Genomic DNA, 26,889 nt, shown 5'->3' on the forward strand with positions numbered 1-26,889 from the left:
AAAACTCTTGATTACCCATAACGGCATAACCTCTAGGCTTCTTGGAACAAGTAACAGAAAATCATTTATTAAAAAATAAACAGAAAATCATATTAAAAGTTTTAGTTTTATTTCGTTTTAAACGGAAAATATTGGGTGTGTTTTTTTGCCTTTAACAAAATGATTTTTAGTTTCTTTTTAGATAGACACAATGGGAACTTTCTTAAGCTCCGTCGCATAGTCCCTCTTTTTAGTTTCTTTTTCCTTTTTTTAGCTTCCTTACAAAAAAAAAAATTGATTTTTTTTATGGAAACCTAGAGATCTTTTCTAGAGACTTTTTTAAAAATAATTCGAAGCTAAGTATTTATTTACTATTATAAAAATCTTTTTTTTAAAAAAATTTGAAACTCCTAATCTTTGTCAAAACTAGATCTTATAAAAGTTATTAGGGTTAGTTTTTCATTTTAAGATTAAAAATTACTTTTTAACAAAATGATTTTCTAAAATTCATAACAAATACTAATCAAATGAGGAATTATAATGGTTGAAAAATTGAGCTTTTAGGGTTGGTCACTATGTTAAGGTTTGGTCTTCCTCATTGGCATGATTGTCATATGTCCTTTTGTCTTGCATGGGTTCATCGTCACTGGCATGATTGTCAAAAATTACACCCAAAGGAGATGACACGGGGTGAAGACAGAGGTGATATAACAATCTATGCACACATGTACGGTCAACCTTAAAATCTCAAGTTCAATTATCTCTTGTACCAATTTGGGTCAACCTTCTAAGAATCTAAATCACTAAAATGCAACGGTTGTAAAATTGTCCATTCCATTCAACAAGATTTTGTCTACCATCAAAAGAGATTGAAGGCGAAATCGTTAACCCTAGCTTTGAAAAACCGCAGCACCTCAAATTCTAATCATTGAAATAAAGATGGTTTACCTTTCGTCAAATAGTCACAACAATTATCACACATATCAAACATCTTTTATGATAAAAACAAATGACAAAACAGCATATTAACATGCACTAGAAACATGCAACATTAATTAAGCTTCAATCAAAAGAACTTAAACTCATAGATTTGTGTTGTCACTGGCTGGCTGTCTGAAGATGTGAACATTGAAGGTAAGTATAGTGTTAGAGATGAGCTCAAAGTTGCAAGCATCACCAACTTTCAAGTTATTGTCCTTTGCAAATTCCTTCCATCCACTTGTGAGTTCAAATTTTAGTCTTGTACTGCACATCCTTATAGAGTACCGTGCAGGCCAAACTCTTCCATTTAACACCTGAAAATAAATATCTCCTCTTTTCTTATCCAAATCAAAGTGTGTCTTACCAAACTTAGATGGTATAGTCTGCCAATCAAAAGAAATAGAAAATGTCAATGAATAATAAAAAGGTGAACACTACGATACTCTTAAGTTTTTTTGCAGCTTAATTACCAGAATAAAACGACTTTTAACGTATGATGCACCCATGACAAGAACAAAGGACGGATTACATGTTTTGAACGATTTTGCTCTTTCAATAGGAGTAGTAATCACTTGTTTCCCTGCAAAATTTAAACTCCATTAGACTTTACAATTATTTTACCACTAAAGCTCATTTTACGATCGCCCCTGAGGAAAATTGAATCGTGTCTCTAGTAGTTACAATATTAAACTTTTACCACCGAGCTAATAGCTCATGGACGTTTTACTAGACTTGAAAATACAAAATCTTATATACCTTTACATTTTTTGTCACTGTGATGCAATTCAAAGGAGGAGTTAGCTTTTCTCTTTTGAGCTACTCTACAATTTTCACCACTTGTAGGTTTATTTTCTTGAACATTGGAGACCCTTTTAGTTGCAACTCTTTGGAAGGGGTAATTTATTTCTAAAGCATTCTTTTCAAAGATGTGCACCTGAAAATTGGAAGTTCTTTCATATCTGAAAAGTAGAAGATAACCATGAGCTAGAGAATGATATTTTGCAAATTCCTTCCAACCCTTTTCAAACCATATTTTGCCATCACTTTTTACCAAATTTAGTTCCCACTTTGCACCATTTGGAGTCTTCAAATATATAGTATTTGGTAAACTTTCTCCATATTTCTTCACAAACTTTATTGGCATCATCTGTCAATTAATCACACCATATTAATATGTATGATAGAACTTAATATTATAGCCAAAACTTGGCTAAATTAAGTAAATTAGTTAGTAGGACCAGTTCATAATTTCATTAGGCCAAATATTTGGTTGCCCAATCTAAAACACTATAAAACACGAACACAAATGTGGACACCATATATGATATGGACAGTGACATGTCAATATCGATATTAATTTGAAAAAATAACATAATTATATGTAATCATATGTGTCGATGTCATGTTGAACATGGAGGTATGTCTAATACTTAAACATACCTAATATGAGAAGTGTTCATACTTCATAACTAAAACACACCAACTCGAGTTAGAGCAAGCCAAGTATGTATGCTTCATAACATAACAGCGTGCTCATTTTTTAAAATAAAAAAAAAATAAAAAATTACAATGAATTAATATAAGAATCTAAAGGCTCACAAGCTTTTCTTGATGAAGGGTTTCAGTAAGTATAATCTTGATAAAGTGGATTGGCTTCATAACCTCAGGAAATTCACTAGCCATGATCTTGCTTAATAAAATGTATAAAACCTTGAGTGAGTGTTCTTGATCTGCGATGAAGTTCTGTAATCTTAATTGAAGGCTCTGCCGCTCTGGTAGTAGCTGAGATTTTAGATTGATTTGTTTTATTTAATTAAAACTCCTATTTATTTATTTTATAACATAGAGGGCTAAACCTAATCTTCTTTTTTTTTATTAATTTTATTTTTTATAACATAGAGGGGCTAACCGACTTTTGTTCTACAAATTAAATGCTCTAGGCTTTTCAGAACCAGTAACAGAAAATCATTTATTAAATTAAAAGTGTTAGTTTTATATTTTTTAAAACGAAAAATATTGGGTCCGTTATTTTGCCTTTAACAAATCTGAAGAGATCTTATTATCAAAAAAAAAAAAAAATGAAGAGATCGTTTTAGAGATTTTTTAATAAATCTGAAGCTGATTTATGTTTATTTACTATAAAAAAAAAAACTCCTATACTTAAGTTTCTTACCTTTAGGGTCCGATTGGTTCGAGGTAGATGGAGAGGAAGGGAGGTGTTGTGGGTAATCTTGACAAATTTTTTTTTTTTTATTAAATCATTTTTATAAAAAAAACGTTTTATTTAACCAATCAAATCTCTCTAATAATTGAGATTTTTTGTTTTTATTTTTACTTTTTTTTTCAAGAATAAAAAAGCGTCTCCTTTTTATGAAAAAAGATTTAATAAAAACAATTTTTTTTACAAGATTAGCCCCATCACCTTCCCTCCCCCCTCCCCTCCATCTACCTCGAACCAATCGGACCCGATTGGTTCGAGGTAGATGGAGGGGACGGGAGAGGAGATGAGGGAGATAATCTTGTAAAAAAAAAATGTTTTTTATTCTTGAAAAAAGGAAACAAAATTTAAAAACAAATTTTTTAAAAATGTTCCCTCACAATTTAAAATGTTCTATGAATTTAAAATATTCCTTTTGCCAATTTAGAACGTTTTTTTAACTAATCAAATCTCTCTAATAATTGAGATTTTTTTTTTTTTTAACCAATCAAATCTCTCTAATAATTTAGATTTTGTAAAAGTTATTAGGATTAGTTTTTCATTTTTTAACAAAATTATTTTATAAAAACTCCATAACAAACACTAATAAAATGAGGATTTACGATGGTTGAAAAAATTAGTTGTTAGGGTTTGGTCTTCCTCGTTGCCATGATTGGCATATGTCCTTTGTTGTGCATGGTTTCATCGTCGCTGGTGAAACCCCAGCCAGCACCTTAACATATATTGTTTCGTGCAATCTTTAACGAACACATATGACATTCATCTTTCGCAGATTCCTTAACCTTGCATCAAAGCTTACACATGATGTGGCCTTGAAGGGTGTAAGAACAATCTTCATGGACGATTGTTGATGAGCAAAACGGACAAACTGCTCATTGCATGCTCATTCGAAATTAAGCATTATATTGGAAGGAGCTTTGCTGGCACCATGTGGCTCTAAGGCGTGACGTGATTATATTGAATTTCAATTCACTAGTTTAAAAGACAAACACAACGCTTGATTTGTTGGTTCTTTGATGAGATTATTGGTGAAAGGGATGGTTATGCCTTATGTGTGGAGGTGGTGTATGAGCATCTTCTAGAACAGTGCACCAATTGTTTCTCAATTGGTCACTCTGTTGAAAAATGTCACAAATTACACCAAAAGGAGATGACACATGGTGAAGACCGAGGCGAGAAAACAATTTAAGCAAACATGGTGGAGATGTCCCTTTGGACAAGTGTTATCATATTGCCTGAAACCCTAAATCCAACGGTTGGGAGTGACCCTACTGATTTGTTTCAGCAAACCTCTAGGGCATATTCATACATTCGTTTGGCGTAAAACTACAAGTTTGGGAGACCTGATCCATAGTGATGTTGGGCCTTGGCCCAATATGGAATATGACACATTCATGTAAAAGTGTGTTGAATAATAAATTTAAGTGTGAAAGTCACTTTTGGATTCAAAAATCATAAATCCTAGCTTCACCAACTTTCAAGTTAGTGTCCTTTGCAAATTCCTTCCATCCACTTGAGTACATTTCATATCTTTCTACTCCACTGACTATCCTAATTAGTAATTAGGTACTTTGCTGGCCAAACTTTCCCATTTAATAGCCTAAGATGAATATCTCCCTGCTTATTGTCTAAATCTAATAAGTGTCTTTTGCCAAACTCACTTGGTATATGCTGCCAAGCAACAAAAAATATACAAATGTTCATGATTATCATATAGTTAAAGATTAAGCAAAAGAGAATGTATATATATAGTATGTATATATATGCAAAAGTAGATTTTCATATTATTGATTAATATTGTATAATAAACATTCAATAGAAAGAGTAAAAAAATGTTTGTAGTCCTTACAAAATACATCAAATCTAAGTTTAACCCGAACCAGCTCGTATAGACTAAACTTAGATGAGAGGTACGTATTTTATCGGGACAAAATATATTAATTTAACTAAAAAATGAAAACTATTGGGTAAAAATTTGGTTATTGTTATTCTTGTTTTTCAAGGTATCATTTACAAACTATGTAACATCGACACTTTAGATTAAAACCGTTTCCGATGTCCGATAAGTGTCAGAATTTGATACTGACACGACACTAATACATGTGGTAATTTTCAAAAATATCATTTTTTAAAATGATTATCTATGTCAATGTGTGAGTATCAGCGTGGTATATATCCGGTGTTCGTGTTGCTTAATTTCCTAAAAGTAAAATCTTTCTTTGCATTGCAGCTTACCAGATTACAAGGACCATGCATGTATGATGGATTCATGACAACATGAAAGGATGGATTACAAGTTGTGTTTAAAATTTTATTTTCTACCTTCAACATCATTGTGAGAATTCACTTCATTGTCAACATCTTGCAGGTATCCAGCCTCTCCAATCTTTCTCTAGTGAGTCTTCAACAATGCGATTTAATAGATCTTCAGAATCTGATTCAATACCCAAATCAAAAGTTGGTGCTTCTATTTCCATTTTCAATTTCATTTTTGTGGGTTATTTTGAAGAAAATAAGACTAACAATAGCAAAAGCCAACATACTGAATTTATAAAACTCCACTCATATAGTTTAATAGCTTTCAATCAAAAAAGGAAAAGAAAAATAAGTTTAATAGCCAAGCCAACACATAGGCATCGAGTACTCCTTTTCTTGGTCTATGCAATGGAAATTGGGACTCATTATGATAATATTCTTTCAAGGCACCATTCATTAATTGTGAGTTTCGAGTAATGTGAAAAACTGTACTCACATTTAATCAAGGGTATTTTTGGCATTTTATGCTTATATACGAGGAGAAAAGTCAAATTTACTTATATTTTGTAACAACTATGTTTGCTTCATTAATTGGAGGTTTATTTCCTTTACCATTGTATTTGTAGTGTACCCTTTTAGCTTCAACTCTTTTCAATGGGTATTTTATCTCTAAGGCATTTTTTTCAAAGATATGCACATTAAAATGGGAAGTTCTTTCATATTTGAAAAGCAAGATGACCATGAGCTAGAGAATGATACTTTGCAAATTCCTTCCAACCCTTTTCAAACCATATTTTTCCATCATTTTTTACCAAATTTAATTTCCACTTTTTACCATTTGGAGTCTTTAGATATATAGCTTTTGGTAAACTTTTTCCATATTTCTTCACAAACTTTCTTGGGACATCCTGTCAATTAATTTTATAAGATTAATAATATGCATGATAGAGTTCATAAAATTATTTTGCATTATTTTAGGTCACATCTATTAATTTTATAGAGTTGTCAAATCAGGCCGTCCAACTCGATATGACCTAACCAAAGGGTCAAATTGAGGTAACGGTGTTGGGTCAATCCATAGAGTCATCCCATTAGACAAGACCAAAATTATATTCAAACATTAAAAGGAGGATAGAATTTTAATAATGTGAATAACATAACTTATACCCAACAACATCATAAGCTCAAACTATTAACTACCAAAATACATTAGTATTCACTATTTTAGCCTTATAGAACTCAAACAATGCAAGAAAAACTTAATTAAGAAAAAAATATATAATATAGTAGATTATTTCAACTATATTAATTATAAGATATAATCGGATACTAGTCACACATACCCTTAACGAAGAAGGGAGAGGAAAGTTATAGATTCCTCTTTTAGCCTGGCGCCAATAATATCACTACTTCAATCTATGCATTTTTTTTTATATCAGAAAATTGTTTAAAAAAAATATAGCAACCGAAGAAATTACTCGTTTGTGGACTATGTCGTTCTCTTTAATAAATAATTACTCGTTTGTGATGGTCAATAATATGTGCAGAGCCCTCATTTACAAAAGAGATATGCCATATGGAATGACAGCCGAGTTGTCGGAAATGCACGACATATGTGTCATGTGCGCTAGTATGTTTTTTTGGGTACAAATGTGCGCTAGTATGTAGTTATACTGTTTGTATACTTATACTTTTCTACTTTTTTTGAAAGGATTATACTTATTATATATATATTGTATACTATTTCACATATTTTGTATGAGAGTAGTACACTGTGTAAATTATAATGGTTCGTTTTCACTCATATTTCATAAATAAAAAAAGAAAAACCAATAATACTCCATCTGAGTTTAGTTCAATTAGTATGAACATCTTATTATAGGAGTTGTAGTTTAAATTCCGAACACCCAACTTATTTACCGTGAAATTTCTAGTCACTAGAAAAAAAATTATAAATATAAATATAAAACACTCATTAAAGAATATGAGTATAAATTGACTTAAAAGCATAAATAAAAAATAATTATCGAAAGTCATTATAAACTCACGGCATAAAGTGATGGAGTCGGAATTCAAACCTCAGTCATAACTCATAATATCGATATCCTACCTAATAATTTGGACATATTTATCAGTTGAGATAAAACTTATGGACTAGAGACCAAAATTTTATTTACGATATTATAATTAGTATTACAATATCCCCTATACTGTATATATCTAGACAAAGTATCACAAACCAAATTGGTCTTTGAATTAAATTAAATTCACGAGATGAATCTTTTCAAAAAAAAAATTCACGAGATGAATGGTTACCCAAATTTTTTTTTAAGATATAGGGCTATATAATAATAGCGGTCGTGTGTTTTGACGACAACTATATGTCATGCTGTTAAGTATTTTCCTTTACAAAATTGGGTATCTATTGGGGCACACCTCAAATAGTCACCTTAGAATATATAAACACTAATAAAGAGTATGTCATTTCCAATGTGAGACTTTTTCCCACTTTTTTCAATTCACATTTTAATATTTTCAAGTTCACAAATTCAACTTCCACACACACATTAAATGTATTCATTTTCCAACAATGTCTTCTTCACCAATCCTCTTACATACTAACGTTGCCATATCTGCTCTCTTGGAAACATTTTCTATCTTCTTCACCAATGACATCACATAGTAACGTTGCTATGTTGTTCTCTTGGAAACATTTTCTATTTGCTCTCCTTTAACAAATAAGAAAGAAATCAAACACAGAAGAAACTGTTGATGGACGGTGTTCGTAGCAAGAATGTTCCATTGTTTGGATGTCTTTCTCTCCAACATAAGACGAAACGGGTCAGAGATTCGTTTGTTTATTTGGGTTCTGTTTCTTCTTGCAAAAAAATCAAACAAAATGAAGATGAAAGTGATCATCAACAATTTTCTGATAAGAAAATGTCTGAGGGTTGCTCAGATGATGTTAAAAATGAAAACTTTAGCAATGTAAAGTGTGGTTTCGAACGGGAAAACTCTGTTGATGAAGATGGAAGTGAGGAAAACTCTGAAGATGATTCTGGTGACAGTAGTGAAGAAAATGAAACCAGTGATGAAGATTTTGAAGTTGAGGAAAACTCTGAAGAAGATTCTGATGATAGTAGTGAAGAAAATGAGACTGGTGATGAAGATTTTGAAGTTGATGAGGTGAATGAAATTTCTGACAGTGATGAAAACTCTTCTTTATATGTTGGTTATTACAATGTAAACTATTACAAGAAAAAATGTGAAATTTCTACCAAACCATTGGAGGAGGAAGAGATTGAGAAGTGTTCAATGAAGGGTTCTTCTTCAAAGGTTAATGAAGTTTCTCAGAAACAGGATAAGAAGAGTGTTGATTCTTCTTCAAGGGCTTTTGTAGATGAAAATGAAAAGAATATTAAGGAGAAATCTAGTTTAAGACAACAACATAGTGTATTCATGGTTGAAGATATAGACAAAGACAAAGACAATGGTAAAGCTAATGCTAATGACACTACGAGTCCTGGTGATTCAGGTGAAGCAGAATCACTCGCAGTGTCATTACAAAATGAAAAGTTAGCTAAACACAAAATTGTGGAGAACAAGGGAAGGGGTAAGAGAGGTGGAAATAGAATTAGTAATGGTAAGAAGAAGAAAATCATGGATGACAAAAGTGGTCAAAGCAAGTTAAAAAAGGAGCTGCACAAACTTCTTGAGGAATGGGAGTACTATTTGGGAACCAAAAACACTAAGCAGAATGGTGATTCAGTTGTGTTGGAGGTGAAGGATGATGATGGTGTTAACCGGCAAGATACGCGTCCACAAGATACTATTTGGAGTCTTGGTAAAAAAGTTGAAGAAGCAGCGCCAAAAATGGAGGAAGAAGAGTTGTGGGATGAAATGGATAGAGTGAGGAGAGAAGATGAAGTTGAATCCATGGTAATCCTCATTTGAAAAGTTTGCATTTAAATTTTAATTTTTCTTGTGCACTGTTGTGAAGGACTAGTTCTTATATTTATATGCAGATTGGCAATATAGGGACCAATGTAGCTTCTAACAAAAACATGGAAGATACATTTTCACTATGTAACCATGACACTCGTCTCGATGAGGAGATTGGAGTATATTGCAGGTTGTGTGATTTGGTTGTCACTGAGATCAGATATATCTCAGAGCCGGTGGTAAGCATGGTTTGATGTCGATTTACATAAAAACTAACATGCTTGATTAGGAACCGAAGAGTAAATTAGGAACTTATAACTGGGATCCATATAGTTTAAATAAGTTTATTATCTTCTGAACATGATATACTAGTAGTTATGTATTTTCGAGGTTTTTTCTTTTGGTTTTTCAGGTTATGTAAAAACTGATGAAGAAAACAGAAATTGATTGCTATATAGGATCCAAAGAATTAGCATAACTTTGTGTTTGTAGGAATCGCTGATATTTGCATCCTTATGAATCTGTGATAATAATCATGTTATGACAATTATTATTTATATCTAAAAGAAGCTAACTTTCTTAATCTATGAAGCACTGACACATACATGAACGACCGACATTGACATTATGCTTGCTTATATTTGATCATGGCATCATGCTATTATGAATCACTAAATTTTGCATACTTTTGTTGTACATGACACAGGTGGATAGATATCCGAATGAAGGTTCAGGAAGAAGGGCGTCAATCGGTGGAGATGATGTTTCACTCTTTGATTGGTCTCACATCAATGTTTCTGATTATGACTCAAAGACTAATTTTTCTCACAATGAAGGCACTGTCTGGGACAAAATTCCTGATGTGAAGCAAACCTTATACCCTCACCAACAAGAAGGTTTTGAGTTCATCTGGAAAAACATGGCAGGAAGCATCGAGCTTCAAAATTTAAAGAATGCTGATCCTCGTAGCGAAGGTGGCTGCATTATTTCTCATGCTCCTGGAACCGGAAAGACAAGGCTGACCATAGTGTTTCTCAAGGCATATTTGAAAGTGTTTCCAAAATGCATGCCAATTATTGTCGCTCCTGCAAGTATACTACTAACATGGGAAGAGGAATTCAAAAAATGGGACATTGGAGTTCCATTTCACAATTTAAGCAGTCGGGAGTTATCTGGTAAAGAGCATGCTGATGCGGTTAACACATTCAATATGTCTAATACACGGCATGGTATTGAAGAAACTCGAATGGCGAAACTGATATCATGGTTCAAAGAAACGAGCATTCTTGGAATCAGCTACGACTTGTATGGAATGAAATGCAAAGATACGAAAAAGAAAAAGCATGAAAGTGTGAAGGAGAGAAAAAGGAAATGTGATATGCAAAAAATTCTACTTAAAGCTCCTGGTTTGTTAGTTTTGGATGAAGGACACACACCAAGAAATCAAAGAAGTCATATTTGGAAGGTGCTATCGAAGATTCAAACGCAGAAACGAATCATCCTTTCTGGAACTCCATTCCAGAACAATTTCTGGGAGCTTTACACCACTTTGAGCTTAGTCAAGCCTTCTTTTCCTGACACGATACCGCCTGAGCTAAAAAGATTTTGCCATGAGCGGAGACGTAAATCATCTAAACAATGGAGTTGGGAACCTGTTTCGGCCAACACAACAAGAAACACTTCTGATGATAAGATTGAGAAGTTGAAATTGCTAATGGATCCCTTTGTGCATGTTCACAAAGGTGCGATCCTTGAAAATAAGCTTCCCGGGTTAAGGGACTGTTTGGTGACTTTGAAGGCCGGTAGTTTGCAGACTGAAATCCTGAAGATAATTAAACGTTCTCAGAACACAGTATTTAACTTTGAGCATAAGATTGCATTGACATCCGTCCATCCATCTCTTTTACTTGAATGTGATCTTTCAGAAGACGAAGAATCTGTACTCAACAAGGATCAGCTGGAAAAGATAAGACTGAACCCGTATGAAGGTGTGAAAACAAAATTTTTGTGCGAGTTAGTTCGGCTTTGTGATTCTCTTAACGAGAAAGTTCTTGTGTTCAGCCAATTCCACGCTCCTTTACAATTAATTAAAGACCAATTAAACTCGGCTTTTAACTGGTCTAACGGAGAAGTTCTGTTCATGTCTAGCAAAGATCCTCCAAAGGATAAGCAGTCCATAATCCATAGCTTCAATGATGAAAATAGCAAAGCGAAGATTCTACTTGCAGCTACAAAAGCTTGTTCCGAGGGAATTAGCTTAGTTGGAGCTTCAAGGGTTGTGCTTCTTGATGTTGTATGGAATCCTTCAGTCAAAAGACAGGCTATCAGCCGAGCGTATAGGATTGGACAGAAGAAGGTCGTATACATATACCAGCTTCTCGCTGAAGGGACTACCGAGGAAGAAAAATATGGTAAACAGGCCGAAAAGGATCGGTTATCTGAGCTCCTTTTTTCAGCTAAAACCGCCGATAATGATGGTGAGTCCAAGAATTATGCTGTGAAATTTGAAGATAGTGTTCTTGATAAGATGACTCGGCATGGAAAGCTCAGAGACATGTTTGTTGAGTGCGTGGTACTGAGGAAGGAGCGTGATTTGGTCTGAGAGTTTAGGCCGCAGATCCAATGTCGTGCTAGCGAAGGTAAGAACATTTTTGGTGTATCAGATTAAATTAGGAGTTTTGTCTTTATAATTTGGTAATACTAATGATGAATCAAATGATATATCATATCTCTATATTGTTTTATTCAGACCATGCTTCTAATGTAACTCTTTGTTTTGTTTTGCAGATTCTTCAACATTGCTAACTATTAAATGGAAGAAAACAGGTTTCATAAGTTAAAATATTAAAGGTCACACTGCTTTCATGCAATTTCTTTGCTACTAGGACATGCAACTTATATGTATCAGCATATAACATTATATATATTGGAATTCTTCTTTTGTATTTTTACATATTTTGTCAGTATCTTCAAGCTGAGAGGAGTGCTCCATATTTATACTTGAAATTATCCATTTTGGTTAAGAAAAGCTCATATTTTGAATTAAAACAGTTCTAGGCATAGGTCCACCATAAAAATTATCACAATTGATTCTACTAGCACCGGTTTGCATGAACGGATTGAAAAATTACAGAGTTTTTTCTATGAAGCTTTGAAAAATTACAGTCAGCCGTTGTGATTTTGTCAAAGCTAATAATAATCGGAGGGAGTATTTATCTTTCTTTCTAAACTTTTCTTCTATTTCAATAATATTTTTTAAAAATAATATTTTACTTATTAAAATAATAGTATAATTAAAATTAAAATATTATTGAAATATTATCATCTATACTATACTATACTATATATAATGAGGATATATGAGTTTTGGTGTGAACTTTTCATAATATCAATAATACCCTTGATTTTTTTTAGTAGCAATAAAAATCTTTTTAATAATTAATTTATTTTCTCTATAAAAAAATAATTATTTTCTTTTAAAATAAATATTATTGAAATAGAATATCAGTTTAATGACGTAGATCATATTTTGGCCAAGTGTGCGGTGCCATGTCATTAATATATTTGACAATTCATCACAATTGACTCTGAAATTTAGTGAAGATCAAAACTCAAGAAAAATTAAAATAAATGGATCAAAATATTGGTTTTTTAAAATAGAAGATCAAAACTTCAAAAAACTGAAAATAGGGAAACTAAAACTGCATTTAATAAAAAAAAATTGAATTCGCAGGATTAAATTCAAATAGAAATAGTTTAATCGTTTTACATTGTTGTGCAAAAGATTCTTTACACTATCTACCTGTTTGGATTAAATTATTTTTGAGCTTATACAAATAACTTATGCAATATAAATTAGATTTTATTATATTTTATAAATTCACCTAGTAAAAATTGTATTTTTATAAACTGTTTTATTATAAACTAAAAAAACTGTTTTAATATAATATATAACTAAAAAAACTTTTTCAGGTAATGAAGTCACGCGCGTGTTGATAGCCCTGAAAAGAGTGTTGAACTGTGCGTGTGATCTTTAAACCGAAAGCTGAGCCTGAGCGATGGCGTCGAAAGATTCAACACCGCCTTATCAAAGTGCTGCCAGAATCTCTGATTCTCAATGTTTTCCTCAATACTCTGCTTCCCTCAAATGTCAGTTTATTCCTCTTTTACCTCTTCAATTTTCTCTTTTTTCTTTTAGTTAATTCAATACACTCTCTCACAATATCTGCTGAATATTTGAATACTCTTTTAGGTATAAGTAATTTATGTCTACGAATTAGCTGACTTTAATTGTGTATTATTAATTAGGTGCTTCATGCTTGAGTTAATTTAATTCGAAGTGAAACACACATTTTTCTTTTGGTTTCCAAATAATTTTTGTTTGATAAAGTTTAATAATTTATCTTTTCAACATAGTTATCATTATCTTAAGCTTGTTGTATTAATCTGGTTCCATAGTCGGGTTGGGTCGCAAGATAAGTAAAGTCTGACCAAGAATTTTTTTCTCCCAAAAATTGAACTCCGGTTCTCCAAAACAATTTGTCATAGGGTGAACTCATTAACTATTCGAGCTCAATCACTTGGTTACATGGGTCGTATTTTGACTCAATATACAAAATGTTTTATTTGATTGGTAATGTATCTTACAATTCATGATAAGATTCATTTTGCAATTTTGAAAATAGATCTTCTGATTCACGATTCAAATCTCGATTTGATAACTATTCTTTGAGAAGTGAAAGAAGAAAGAAAAGTAATAAACAAAAAAATGAAGGATTGGAAGGACTTAAAATTTATGATTCCGTGTTATTGTTAGGGAAGTAAGAGAAGGCACTGATGTTGGACCTTGTGCTAATATTCATGCAATTATGAGTTATCTTACATTTTTTCCGTGACATTTCCAGGTTTGGAAGAATTTAATACGGATAAGAGTAAATGTCAAGAACATTTTGATGTTTACAAGGAGTGTAAGAAAAAGGAGGTACTAGAATCTTTAGCACTGTCAATTCTTTCTATTGTTTTAGGTTGCATATTTTGATTTGATTATAATATGGTGTCTCGGGAGCATGTATCCAAATATATAATGCATTGGTGGCTACATTTTCTGTTATGGTAGTTGATTATTTATAGTGAACAACGCGATTTATATTAGAATAAGCAGGACTTTACTTTCAAGGTTACGTTTTTATTATAAAATCACTTGTCTCTTGAGCTTTGAGTCATGGTTCCAGATGTACTGCAGATTGCGTCTGCCAGTCCACTGAACTAACATTGCACCCAACAACACGGTGTAGAAGCCCTATAATAACCATTAGCCAAACAACCGGTCATATCCCTTGCTAGCTTTCCACCTGTGAATTGGACCGTTGTCTTGAATCTATTGAGTCATTGGACCCAAAATATGGAATGTTACAAGAAGCGGTCGAGAGCAGGTGATGTACACTCTATTTATTTATGTACTTAATTTGCAAGTTTGACCTTAATTGTTTCGAAGTTTAACCTGTTTCTATTCACTATGATGATGGATTCATCATCCATTACCATTACAATTTAACCACTAATAGCATACAAATCTCATCAATTTTTGACCAAGTTATCCATTATCTTCATGTTACCCATAACCAGTTTAGAAGTCCATTACTTGATGCTGTGAGGTGCCAATGAAGTTTTTTCTTGTGTAAATTTATCAGCTGTCTTTTGTCCTTCAGCCTTCAAAAATACGCAATCACATAAGCCAGCTAGCTGAGTGGACATCTAACAGAAATGAACATAGGCACTTTCTACCATTGTAACTGGCTGCATAGTAGTCTAAGTTGATGTATACTGGATTCCTTTTAATTTTCTGACCATTTTCTAGTTGATCAGATTGGACACATTCTGCAATATGGACTTCAATTGCTCAAATTGATGTTTGGATAATTGATATTTGAATAAATATTTTGATGTTGTGGCGGTTAAGGTTTGAATAAATGACGAGTATGTGTTTTGGATAGCAATGTATAGCATCAGTTTGAGACAGTGACTTGTATTAGTTAGGAAATTAAATTGGCATTTTGAATGCCATCCTTATATTCAGTGTTGTGTTGTTCTCTTTCGTGTAATTGGCCTTTTTTCTTACTTCTTGGTTTATATTCTATAATAATTTACCTTGCCTCTAGACTTGAAAATAAACCCGAAACTCTAGACTTTGCATAAATTAAATGTTCCTTAATCTCTCCTAAACATACATTGGATGAATTTTGTTGCAATACTTATTGTTCTGTTGACAGCTTGGTATCTATGTATATAATGTGATATAATTATATTCTCATCAGTGTAGTCGTATTGAGGAATGCTAAAAATACATTTTTTGATACTGTTTTCATCACACTCTTTACAGCAGTGTGAATTTCATGATTCATACAGTAAATAGTAGTGTGTTTGAAAAAAAATTGATTCTTAAAATCCCAGGCCCAGTGTTTTCATGCAGACCATGGTGGAAATCCAAAAAACGGCCATTTTAAGCCATCATATTTCATATCCGCCATAAAACGCCATGGTGCTGCCATCCTTCACAAATTGGCCATGCCGGTTGTTAAAAAATCCACCATGGCTACTATTTGACAACACTGCTCGAGCCCACTCTCTATTTTGTCGGACTCAAATAAAATTCACCAAATAATAAAAGAGTGTGTTGGAATGGAGCTCAAAATGTGTATTGCTGCAATCTCACATTCATATTAATGTATTGGAACTTTAGCTGTCTCTTCCTGTGTAATTCAAACATTTGACAAGTATATGATAGCTAGGATTAAATATTATTTTTTAGAATTGTTTCTTATTGTAATATCATTGCTAAATAATGCTGCATGAAATATTTTCACTATCAATTCCATTTTCTTGTTTTAACAGAGGGAGGCACGATTGGAACGTAATAAAAGTCGGTCCTTATTCTCGTGAAACCTTGGCAGAGTTCCGCTTATTGTATCATAGGTAACCAAGTTATAGAGTTTACCAGTATCAGTGGTTCATATATGGTAATGTTAGCCATTAAGGTTATAAAGTTATCTGAAGCTATGACAAGAAGGTTTTGGAATAAAGTTGTAAATGGTACTCTACACTGTTGTGAATTCTGCATCAGTACTTATTTTAGTTTCCAATAAATTAATTGTTTACTTTATATTGTTCCACTGAAAACTTGTTGAGCTTTGGATACTAAAATTATTACTATGATGTATGGAATCTCTCTTTTTACTGACTTTTGTTTTGTGGTACAATAATATATTCTTTCCTTGATGAAACTGAAACATCATGGAGATTTTGAGCAATGTTGTTAGAAGATCGCCACTGTATTAAGAGGGTATTTGTCCTAATTTTGAGCTTAAAAATTACTTTAAAATATAAAAATAACAGATTTAAAAATAGTCAAAATTTGATAAATTTCATACTAGTACTTTTTTATGTAAAAATATACTTTTAAGTTAAAACCTACAGTATTTGGTAAAATAGTTTTTATTTTTACTCGATAAAATAGTTTTTTAAGCCTGTGATTTTATTACAAATTAAATTTTTGTAGGAGAAATTTGTAAAATATTATAAACATAAATACAAATATAAAATGTACACATGAGTTGACATAAAAACAACAACTAAATTATTTATTTTTATCATAAAAAAAACAGCGACTAATATTGTGATGAAAAATATTTAGAGACCAAAATTTGCATAATTTTTTTCAGCGATGCTATATATTACGAACAGTTAATCCACGAATTCTACGAACTCTCACTTTGCTTCACCTTTTTTCCCTTCTTTTCAAAATAAAGATATTTCGATAGAGTGCCATAAGGCTGTTTGCAAAATAGGAACTCCACTATGTCGTGTAACCCGTCTCTCCCGCAATTTGTTTTGGATAGCCATTACCAACGATGTAAAAACTTGTTTGCTGCCACCATTTTTGTCTGATATGATATGACTAATCTCTTCTTTATGCTTACTTTCAACAAATATAAAGTTTCTATTTAGTGTTAATAAGTACAAGCTTCTTGTTTCCTTGCATTAAGGTTTCCATGTGGCTAATCCTTGTGAGTAGTAGTTAAAAGATATGAAAATATTTTTCCAATTTTCCGTTGTCTTGGCGTTACAAGGCTTATAAGCACAAGAAAATACTCCCTACTAGAAAAGAAAATACTCCCTACTAGAAATAATGAAGAAACCAAATCTCAAGGGAGAGAGATAGTGAGGAAGGAATAAGGATAGGAAAGCAAGAGGGTGAGAGAGGGGTTAATGGAAAGAAAGAAGAAACACAACACCACCGCTTGTTTAAAAAAAAAAAAAAAACACTTCACCGCCAAGGGGAAGCAGAGAGCTAGGAAACAAAGCGGATTGATTTCTGGGCCCACAATCTTTTACAAAATTAAGTCATTTGAAGAAACACGTCACCTATCGTATAATTCGTGAATAGGAGCTTCGTTACATTAAGCATTATTCTAATTGAAATACAACCCTTAAAAAGTGAAATAAAAGAAATTATGAAGTTCCGTGAAGAATTATGAAATAATTACAAGTCATATTTTAGTAATCAAATACTATAATTTAGTGTAGGGAATAGGGATTAAAGTATTAACAACCGAAACCATTATATTAAACCATTATAGACTATTTACTTTAGTTTTTATTAAATTTTTTGGGAGTTTATTTTGCTATATGTGGATAATGGGCCACGAGCCATGCAGGCAAACCCGTATTTTAAACGAATTTTTTAGGTCGGACTAAAAAGTCGTAAAAAAAGATATTTTCTCTTCCCACCCCCCACGTTTCTTTTATACCCCCCTTAAATCCTAGTTTGCCCTTCCAAAATGTCTAAATTTTCGGTTAGCAAATTCGGGCTTTACGACTCGAAAAAATAAAAACTTCGAGTTCTAAAAACCACTCGCTTATTACTTCGGGCTTTACGAATCGAAGTATGTTTATATAGAAACAAACCTCTCACATTCTTCATCACTTTCAATACTTCATCCCCACACTACCAAAAGAGATCCCAAAATCCAATCCGTTTTTCACTCAGTTTGATGCTTAAAATCAAGTTTGGAACTTTTGCTAAGGGTTGGAAGGCGATTTGAAGCACAATATTAAGGTAATCTACCGTTTAATTTCGTTTATTTTCAACTGTCATGTATGCTAGGTTCGTAGGTTTTTCTGACACATATCGTTCGGGCTTTATCAATCGAAGGAATCCTTCGGGGAATACGAATCGAAGTTCCTGGAACTTTTGATTTTGTGTCAGTTTAAACGTGTTTGCTTGCCAAGCCTAACCGAAGGATTCCTTCGGTTGATAGGCCCCGAAATAACTGGAACTTTAATTTTTGCACTGTCTTTACTTGCCTTGACTGTCTGTTTTGCTTGCATTGCATTGCCTTAGGTCTATCTGTTTTGCTTGCATTGCCTTGGCTGTTATGGATTATAGAATGTGCTACCAATTTTATATGTATTAAGTAATATTACATTAGTACTATATGTAGTATATGCGGCTTGTATTATATGTGGCTAATTATGTGTTTATCCCTCTTATATTATGTAGTTATGGCGGGCAAACGAGAGCTTGTGCTAGGTATCTGTGCCCCGGGAATTGTTGAGGTTCCACCTGATAAACCTCCATCTAGACCTGTTCCATATGAGATTGATACATCGGATCATTTTTACACTGAAATGGCAACCTCTGACCGAGATGAGTTGATTAGATGGGCTCGGGACATTGCCTTAAAGCTAAAGTTTGCAATTGTAATTGGCAAATCCGACAACGGCAGCGATAAGAGGAAGCAATATTTCAGGTTGGATTGCGAGCGGGGAGGCCGGTACGTGTCAACAAATAAGAAGCTAAAATCTGATCAAACCGGCACGAGGAAATGCGGCTGTCCATTTCGACTCCGTGGTTATTGTCATGCCGATAAAACATGGCATTTGACCGTTGTAAACGGCAAACATAACCACGAGTTGGACAAGGCAGTTGAAGGCCATCTCATTGTCGGTCGTCTCAAACCGGAAGAAAGGCAATGTATGGAGGAAATGTCAAGGAATCTGGTTCCGCCTAAGAATATAATGTCCACATTGAAAGATAGGGATCCAAACAACAAGACAACGGCAAAGCAACTCTACAATTTAAGTCATCGATTAAAACTTAAAATGAGGGCATCAATGACTGAAATGCAACACCTCTCCAAAAGACTTGTCGAGAATGGGTATTTTTTCAAACATAGAACGGTTGTTGCAGACGGATCCGAACATGTTCAAGACATTTTCTTTGCACATCCTAAATCTATAAGTTTGTTTAATTCTTTTCCTACTGTGCTTTTGATGGATTCGACATACAAAACAAACAAATACAAAATGCCGTTATTTGAGATTGTCGGATTCACATCAACTGGGAGATCTTTCAATGTTGGATTTGCTTGGCTTACCAATGAAAGAGAAGACAACTTCACTTGGGCTCTAGAGCAGTGTGTCAGTCTCTTAAGGAATGAGGATGTTAGACCGAAGGTGATTGTCACCGATAGGGATTTGGCTCTGATGAATGCAGTTTTCGAGGTATTTCCAACATCGGCTGCAATGGTTTGTCGTTTTCATGTAAAAAAGAACGTACGCGAACGCGACCGTGTACGCGTACACGAACCACCCGCCTCAGCATCATGTGTCCCTCGCGCCGGAATTGGTCCTTGCTGCTTACTACGACCTCGTTTGGCAGGGCGATTTGCAGCAAGCTCTCTACGAGCGGAAGCATTTGCATTGCTTGGCTTGCCATGCCTACCTCTCCCAACATTTTCTTCCATATTTATCCTAACATGGAAAAATATCTTCACACTCAATACGATCTTATAAACTATGATAGATTCAAACTATAATTCAATCAACATTTAATCCTAACACCTATGGAAACATTATTCGTATGGAAGCACATTTAATTTGACTTAGACATTTTGTCGAACATGTAGTGTAGACCATAATACCAACTAATGACATACACAAATTGAACCTAATATCACATGCATTCATGTTAACATCTAACTAAACTAACAACTAACCATTAATTCAACAATTCAAACATAGAATTTTGAGATAGAAAATTACTCAGGGAGGGAAAAAAACGTAGAAATGAGTGAATGTGATAAGAAAAACATGGAATGAGAAAAGAGTGAATGTAAATGCATGGAACTTACTTGATTAAGAATGGTTTGAGGTAGGATGTTGAAGTTTTCCACAAAATCGCACACAAGAGGATGAAGGAGTAGTGTTGTTGGTGTTTATGTGAAAAAACGTAACTGAAATGAAAAGTTAAACTTCTGTTTCTATATCAGTTAACTTCGGTTAACAAAGCTCGAAGGAAAAAGCGAACGATTTCTATTCCCCGAATTTTTTTAAAGTTCGATTCGTATAACCCGAAACACCGTGCAGGGGCAAAAACGTAAGTAAGGGGGGTATAAAAGAAACGTGGGGGCCTAAAGAGAAAACTTCGTAAAAAAATTCGGACTAATGTTTTAAGGCCCAAGGCCTACATTTATTTGGGCTTGGCGGGCTGACTGATACGGTAACCCATTTTTACATCTCTAAGTTTTTTTTTGTCAAGTAGTCTAGTGGCTAGAAAATTCACCTTCAAGATGAATAAGTTGAGTGTCCGGGGTTCGAATCCCGACTCCTACACATATAGTGTGATGTCCCTACCATTAAACTAATGAATATTTTTGAATAATTATTTCGCATGTTTGGAACTTTATAAAAAGTTTCTTAAAATAATAAAAACTCAAAATTTGATTTCTATAAAAAGTTTCTTAATAAAAATATAAAATTGAATTCCTTAACTACGGTCGCACAGTTGCAGAGAGGAAAAAAAAAAAAAAAGAAGAAGCAAGAACCAAAAACAATGGAACACAAAGAATTGAACCTTCTCAATGAAGCATTAGGGTTTCACAACAACAATCTCTACGGTCGATTCGTTCTTGTAGAAGACACTGTTGACACAACCGCTGCTTTTGTTCTTCATCAAATCCTCAAGCACTCATTCTCTTCTCATCCTTCTTCATCTGTTATCTTCCTCGCCCTCTCTCACCCTTTCTCTCACTATGATCGCATTCTCAGAAAAATTGTAACATACTCATCTCTCTCACTCTCACTCTCTGCATTTGCATATTGTGTTGTTGTTATTTTCTTTTCAAGTTAAAGCGTAATTTATTGTCTTTATATGCTGATTTTTTGTTTTTTATTTTCATTTTTGGGAACTGGGTATTTTTTGTTTTGATTAAAATGTTCAATTTTTGTTGGTTTTTGCATATGGGTTGTTTTGTCTTGAGTGAATTCCCAAGCTTGGAGCTTTTTGAAGGACATTTTCAGTAAGCAAGTGTCTGTTTGGATTAACTTATTTGAGTTTATCTACTGCATAAGTTTTGTGTGGTTGTTTTCGTAAGTTTTTTTCAGCTTATTTTCATAGCTTCTTCAAGATAGCTTATGAAAACAGCTTATACATAAACACTTGTCATGATAAGCACTTGTGCTATAAGTTGCAATTTTGCAAATAAGTTGTTTATCCAAACGGGACTTTTTATTTATTTGATTGAATTGAATCCACTTATAATTACAATTATGATTCATATTACTTTAATAACTGTAAATACTAGATAATTTAGAGTTTGACTTAAAGGTAAGTAAAATTTGACTTAGATTGTTCGAGCCAGGAATCGAATACAATATTCCCAATTGCTATTTTGCATATGGGTTTTGGCTATGATGTTGTACGGTGTTGTCATTTCCTTAATAATGATAATGATTATTTGGGGTCATGCTTGTTTTGTAGTGCAGTTAGTTTCTTGTGAAACTAGTACTCTTGTGACCGGATGATATACTGAATTGACCAAATATGCAATCTATGTTAGGCCCTACACCGCTAGGCATGGGGCCGCGAAGTGCTATTGAGAGAAGTGGTCATAGCGACCACGAAAAGCGGTTTAGTAGCAGCGCAATAGCATTTTTGTGCCCGCTATCGTGCTTTTGGGGGGAAATTTTCGGAAAACGTTAATTTTTTAAATTTTTTTAATTTGTTGAGGGTATTTTGTTATTTTCTTACCCCTTTGGGTGACCTAATATCTATTAATCCACGTGTTTAAGAGGCAATTGTGGCCGCTTTTCGTTTTCTTACTTCTCTTCGAGTTCCCCATCTGCTTAGGGTTAGGGACTGTGATAGTTGCACTATCTGTTTGTTTAAAACTTGTGTTTACTTTCTGTTCCTCAAAGTTTGTTTCCGTTACATTCTGGTCAGCTGTTTATCAGATTGTTCTGCATTTTATCTCGATATATTTATTTTTCTTGGTGGATTGTATTTGACAATCTTGAGTGCTTGTGGTAGGGTTGCAACTTGGCTGCTCAAAGAGATAATAAGAGATTCTTTTTCATTGACATGCTAATGTTACAGTTTCCAGGTGAGAAAATCAGGTATATTTGTTTCATTGTTTCATTCTTTTCGTTGACTTTATGTGCTAAGTATACATTTGACAAGCATAAAAAGTTTTCTGGGAAAACTACTGATACAAAGTAGGGATTTGTTCTCTTCTTAGAAAACTCGCATTGTTCTTTAAGCTTTGTCCATTCCTTGCAATTACATGAAACTAAGAATGAAAAAACATTAAGACCAATGGAAAAACATATTCTTTAAAATTTGTTCATTCCTTTGATATAGTTCACTAGGCAAAAACGTTAAAACTGTTTGTAGAGGATAACGCAAATAGAATATATATATATATATATATATATATATATATATATATATATATATATATATATATATATATATATATATATATATATATATATATATATAATCGAAATGTGAGTACACTGGATATAGTTTCTAATTTTTTACATCCCCCCCAAATGCTATCTCAAACTTCATGACAGTCCAAAAACCCATGGCAGTGCTGATATGATCAAAGTTACTAGAAAAATTTATAGAGAAAAATTCTCTTCATTACAGTTTAGATTGTAATTGTACAACTTATAGGGTCTCCAAATCTGCACCTCCGTATGCCCAAAAAGCCTCGTCACTTTCTCAAATGGCTAGATAGCAGATAGCTTCTCTCTAATCCTATAACTTATATTCATGTTGGTAGGAACCCGAAGAGAATGAAGTAAAACAAAATAGAAATGTTGTATATTAATGGAATCAAGGGTAGTATAAAAGTGATAATATAAACTTAGGAACCGGAAAGTCCCAACCAACCAATTCCGACAATCCTACTGTAATTAGTAATCTCTCTAAATATAGCCATGTGTGCTCTGAATTGCACACATTTCTTCCATTAAAAACTCAGTAGTTAGTTACATCATGAAATACTCCTTACTCTCTCTAGCGTATGATTCTTTTCATCGCACCTCTTCTATCTCCTCACATCAACACTCCCCTCCTCAGAACACCACTTGTCCTCGAGGTGAATGTAAGGACAACAACCAACAACAAAAATTCTTTCCCCAGTATCCTAATGCTGGAAATGCAAGGACCAACTTATGTCGAAAGCATAGTAATTTCTACCAAGATCCCATGGCTTAAAGTTTATTTGTTGGAAAACCCATTCCTGGAACCCCGACCTTGATTTTGGAGATAACCCTCAACTAAGAACTTGTTTCTCTCCTCCCTCGCATTCTTGCAATTTGTGCAATATTCAGCTTCTTGAAAATAGCAGCAGCTTCATGATTCTGAGATCTTGGTAGTCAATCACAGATTCACAGTGCTATTGTGCGCGATAGTGGAATAGAGGTGCATATCCAAGGTCTCCAGCAACACTTTTGAATGCGAGGTGAATTTTTCAGGCCTGGCAATCGCGGTCGCAGATCGTGCTCATAGCATCCTGTCATGACCACTACAGCGGCGTCAGTGCGAAATGCCTCTTTTACCCCTTTTATATCCATCCACTCAAAGTTGGAGCCATAAATATCTCTGAGGCCCAAAAGCTATTAGAATTGACTCTAACTTCTAGGGCAAAGCTGTATTAAGTTCTGCAAATATGTCATTCCATGCGTAACTGTTTTTAAAAATGGATTTTGTGCTTCAAACACAACCAAGATAGCTTGTACGCCCTTTTATGATTAATATTTTTTTATCTTACTTGTGGTTGTTACTAAATTGTGATATTTCATTTTAGTGTCTGATATACATGACTGATTAATATCATTTTAATCGATGACTAGATGAAGGAAAACCCAATGACGTTGGGTTTGCTGCTGTATTTGAGAAAATAGAAAGTGTGATCAAGGCATTACCTCAAGACAACACAAAATTTGTTACTATAATGATCGATGATATCTCTTTTCTTCAAGTTGCTGCTAATGGATCTTCAAATGACGTTTTAGACTTCCTGCATTATTGCTATACTCTAACATCAGAATATGTAAGAAAGTATTAACTTACTCTTTTTTTCAATTGAATTTCAATTTATTTATTTTTTTGTTCTTTATTTATATGTTCCTATCACAGGGTTGTGCGTTCATTGCACTTGACCATAAGGATATTTATTTGAATGAAGAGAAGCCTGCTATTATCTCGGAGATGGAGTACCTTGCTGACATTTTGGTCAAGGCTGAACCATTGGCCACTGGCTTGGCAAAAGATGTACATGGACAGGTATAGTTAGTTCTAGTATCTTTCTACATAATAAGTTCATACTTGAGCTGAATATGTGATTCTACATATATTTTGAAAATATTTGTTAGGATTCCCACGCCTTACAGGTTGATTTTGTAGGGTTGGGTTAGGTTCAATCCAAATTTTAAGATGGTATCAAAGTCTATCCAAAATCCGTCATGCTCTAGATGAAAATGAATTTATAAGTTGGAGGTATCCCTCACCTTACGATCCAATTTTGTAGGTTTGTGTTAGGTCCGATACAATTTTTTTTTTTTTTTACAAAAGGTCCGATACAAATTTTAAGAAATATTAATAGAATAAAATAATCTTCTAAATGAGAACAGCCTCTCTTTGATTTCCATTTTATAGAGATGAACTCTTACAATGGTACTGTATAACACTAGGACTTCTGACTTCCGGGCTTCTGACATTTTACATTTTGATTAAATAAACCTTGAAACTACTTTTCTTTGCTCAAGCATGAAGCTAAGAATGAGTTTGTATTTAAACTTACAGTTTCTGTCTCGATGAATATTTTTCTTCAACGACATCTCTTGAACTCATTGGCCCCAGATTCCTTCTGGAGTTTAGATACAAATTAAATATGTCAACTTTTCCCTTCAACCAATTCAATGGAAGTGACCTTTGGGTTTATACATTTTTACTGGTATTTATAGAATTGACATCGTACATTTTGATAAAGAGAAAGCAATATTAAGCTTGAAATAAATGAAGGTTTTTTGTTCTTATGCAAGTTGTCTGTATCATGTTTGACTTTCTATTCTCTTTCTATCCCAATGACCAAGAAATAATTTTATGTTGAATTATGTTGTTGTGATACCGCAACGGCAAATAAGTAATTGATGCTTTTGCTTACACTAATTCCTGTGATTTATATTTATCCATCCTGTTTGTTTTGTTGTTCATCTTATGCAGTTGATGGTGTTACATAAACAACATGGAATTTCACCCGTTAAGATTCACAACTTTCATTTCAAGATCAAGGAAAATAGCATAGAATGTTTTTATCCAGGCACAAAAATTTAGTGCTATGAAAAATGCTTGTACAAATAGCATGTGTAATCTTGAAAGAGAGAATGATAGCACATATTTTATGTTGAAGTTCCTGCACTTGAAAGAATGTTATTCTTTATTTTCAATTAGAAGCTTATTTATTTTAGCACACTTTTCAGATTGGTTCATTTTTTACAGATTCAGTTTTATCTTATTTTTCTCTCATATATTTTTACAATAGGTTAATGCAATTCAAAATGCATGTATAGTTATATTTAATATATAGTTAATGGATTTAACAAAGTGTTGTATCCTATTAACCATTAATTAATTAAACACAATTAACTATGATTTTAAACATAACTAAACACGGTTTTTAGGTGTATGTTTGAACACAAATTGTTGTTAATGGATATCATGTATTGAACACTTGAAAATTGTGGTTAACGTTTAATTGATGATTAATAAGTTGGTCGCTTGATATTTATAAATTGTTAAAAGCTCTATATGAATGATAGTATTGCTTCAACTGAAACAATGATCCAATCATGGTCGATTAGGGGGAGAAAGGAAATCCGATGATTAAAGCGCTTTGAAACTCAATTTATACCTGTTTTCTCTTGTTTTTATAGAATTAACATTGATCATATTATTGTCTTGATCGTAAGAATATAGAGGACCCCAAACTTCTACTTAAAGGTGACGACGAAGTTGATCTTAGTTGAAGCTTTGAGTGATTTTCATGTATTTGATCGTCTAAAATCACATGCCACACTTCTCCAACCTAAGAATTACCTTTAATTTTACTATTAATATACCATAAATTACAATTACATGTTTATGCCAGACATTCTTACGA

The 26,889-nt window shown here is 33.2% G+C and overlaps 5 protein-coding genes across 5 annotated transcripts; 4 read left to right on the forward strand and 1 right to left on the reverse strand.

The window, feature by feature from the left end:
* Positions 1 to 854: 854 nt before the first annotated feature.
* LOC123891288 (B3 domain-containing transcription factor VRN1-like) lies at positions 855 to 2,791 on the reverse strand. Its single transcript, XM_045941127.1, has 4 exons — positions 2,560 to 2,791; positions 1,717 to 2,107; positions 1,431 to 1,540; positions 855 to 1,343 (listed from the first exon to the last, which is right to left on the reverse strand). Exons 1-4 carry the CDS (start codon positions 2,641 to 2,643, stop codon positions 1,062 to 1,064), a joined length of 867 nt encoding a protein of 288 aa, XP_045797083.1. The 5' UTR covers positions 2,644 to 2,791; the 3' UTR covers positions 855 to 1,061.
* Positions 2,792 to 8,374: 5,583 nt separating this feature from the next.
* LOC123892025 (SNF2 domain-containing protein CLASSY 3-like) lies at positions 8,375 to 12,209 on the forward strand. Its single transcript, XM_045941880.1, has 4 exons — positions 8,375 to 9,373; positions 9,460 to 9,615; positions 10,083 to 12,015; positions 12,164 to 12,209. The coding sequence occupies exons 1-3, from the start codon at positions 8,375 to 8,377 to the stop codon at positions 11,976 to 11,978; spliced, it is 3,051 nt and encodes a 1,016-aa protein (XP_045797836.1). The 3' UTR covers positions 11,979 to 12,015; positions 12,164 to 12,209.
* Positions 12,210 to 13,358: 1,149 nt separating this feature from the next.
* Positions 13,359 to 16,613, forward strand: LOC123890478 (cytochrome c oxidase-assembly factor COX23, mitochondrial). Its single transcript, XM_045940085.1, has 3 exons — positions 13,359 to 13,525; positions 14,281 to 14,357; positions 16,268 to 16,613. The coding sequence occupies exons 1-3, from the start codon at positions 13,435 to 13,437 to the stop codon at positions 16,313 to 16,315; spliced, it is 216 nt and encodes a 71-aa protein (XP_045796041.1). The 5' UTR covers positions 13,359 to 13,434; the 3' UTR covers positions 16,316 to 16,613.
* A 2,324-nt stretch (positions 16,614 to 18,937) lies between these two features.
* Positions 18,938 to 19,982, forward strand: LOC123892026 (protein FAR1-RELATED SEQUENCE 5-like). Its single transcript, XM_045941881.1, has 2 exons — positions 18,938 to 19,879; positions 19,932 to 19,982. The coding sequence occupies exons 1-2, from the start codon at positions 18,938 to 18,940 to the stop codon at positions 19,980 to 19,982; spliced, it is 993 nt and encodes a 330-aa protein (XP_045797837.1).
* Positions 19,983 to 21,202: 1,220 nt separating this feature from the next.
* On the forward strand, positions 21,203 to 26,201 carry LOC123890477 (elongator complex protein 6). The gene is made up of 5 exons (XM_045940084.1): positions 21,203 to 21,491; positions 22,746 to 22,818; positions 24,581 to 24,780; positions 24,867 to 25,013; positions 25,953 to 26,201. Exons 1-5 carry the CDS (start codon positions 21,270 to 21,272, stop codon positions 26,061 to 26,063), a joined length of 753 nt encoding a protein of 250 aa, XP_045796040.1. The 5' UTR covers positions 21,203 to 21,269; the 3' UTR covers positions 26,064 to 26,201.
* Positions 26,202 to 26,889: the final 688 nt, after the last annotated feature.

The sequence above is a fragment of the Trifolium pratense genome, linkage group LG6, assembly GCF_020283565.1.
Source record: "Trifolium pratense cultivar HEN17-A07 linkage group LG6, ARS_RC_1.1, whole genome shotgun sequence".
In the NCBI taxonomy this organism is placed as follows: Eukaryota; Viridiplantae; Streptophyta; class Magnoliopsida; order Fabales; family Fabaceae; genus Trifolium; species Trifolium pratense.

Bases quoted from the DNA above. Each gene is read 5' to 3' on its own strand.
- LOC123890478 (XM_045940085.1), top strand. From the start codon at position 13,435: ATGGCGTCGAAAGATTCAACACCGCCTTATCAAAGTGCTGCCAGAATC. The intron at 13,526-14,280 runs GTCAGTTTATTC...TGACATTTCCAG, and splicing joins ATACTCTGCTTCCCTCAAAT to GTTTGGAAGAATTTAATACG. The intron at 14,358-16,267 runs GTACTAGAATCT...TTGTTTTAACAG, and splicing joins AGGAGTGTAAGAAAAAGGAG to AGGGAGGCACGATTGGAACG.
- LOC123891288 (XM_045941127.1), bottom strand. From the start codon at position 2,643: ATGGCTAGTGAATTTCCTGAGGTTATGAAGCCAATCCACTTTATCAAG. The intron at 2,108-2,559 runs GTGAGCCTTTAG...ATTAATTGACAG, and splicing joins CCCTTCATCAAGAAAAGCTT to ATGATGCCAATAAAGTTTGT. The intron at 1,541-1,716 runs GTATATAAGATT...TAAATTTTGCAG, and splicing joins CAGTGACAAAAAATGTAAAG to GGAAACAAGTGATTACTACT.
- LOC123892025 (XM_045941880.1), top strand. From the start codon at position 8,375: ATGTCTGAGGGTTGCTCAGATGATGTTAAAAATGAAAACTTTAGCAAT. The intron at 9,374-9,459 runs GTAATCCTCATT...ATTTATATGCAG, and splicing joins AAGATGAAGTTGAATCCATG to ATTGGCAATATAGGGACCAA. The intron at 9,616-10,082 runs GTAAGCATGGTT...TACATGACACAG, and splicing joins GATATATCTCAGAGCCGGTG to GTGGATAGATATCCGAATGA.
- LOC123890477 (XM_045940084.1), top strand. From the start codon at position 21,270: ATGGAACACAAAGAATTGAACCTTCTCAATGAAGCATTAGGGTTTCAC. The intron at 22,819-24,580 runs GTGAGAAAATCA...ATCGATGACTAG, and splicing joins GCTAATGTTACAGTTTCCAG to ATGAAGGAAAACCCAATGAC. The intron at 25,014-25,952 runs GTATAGTTAGTT...CATCTTATGCAG, and splicing joins CAAAAGATGTACATGGACAG to TTGATGGTGTTACATAAACA.
- LOC123892026 (XM_045941881.1), top strand. From the start codon at position 18,938: ATGGCGGGCAAACGAGAGCTTGTGCTAGGTATCTGTGCCCCGGGAATT. The intron at 19,880-19,931 runs GTTAGACCGAAG...TGATGAATGCAG, and splicing joins GTCTCTTAAGGAATGAGGAT to TTTTCGAGGTATTTCCAACA.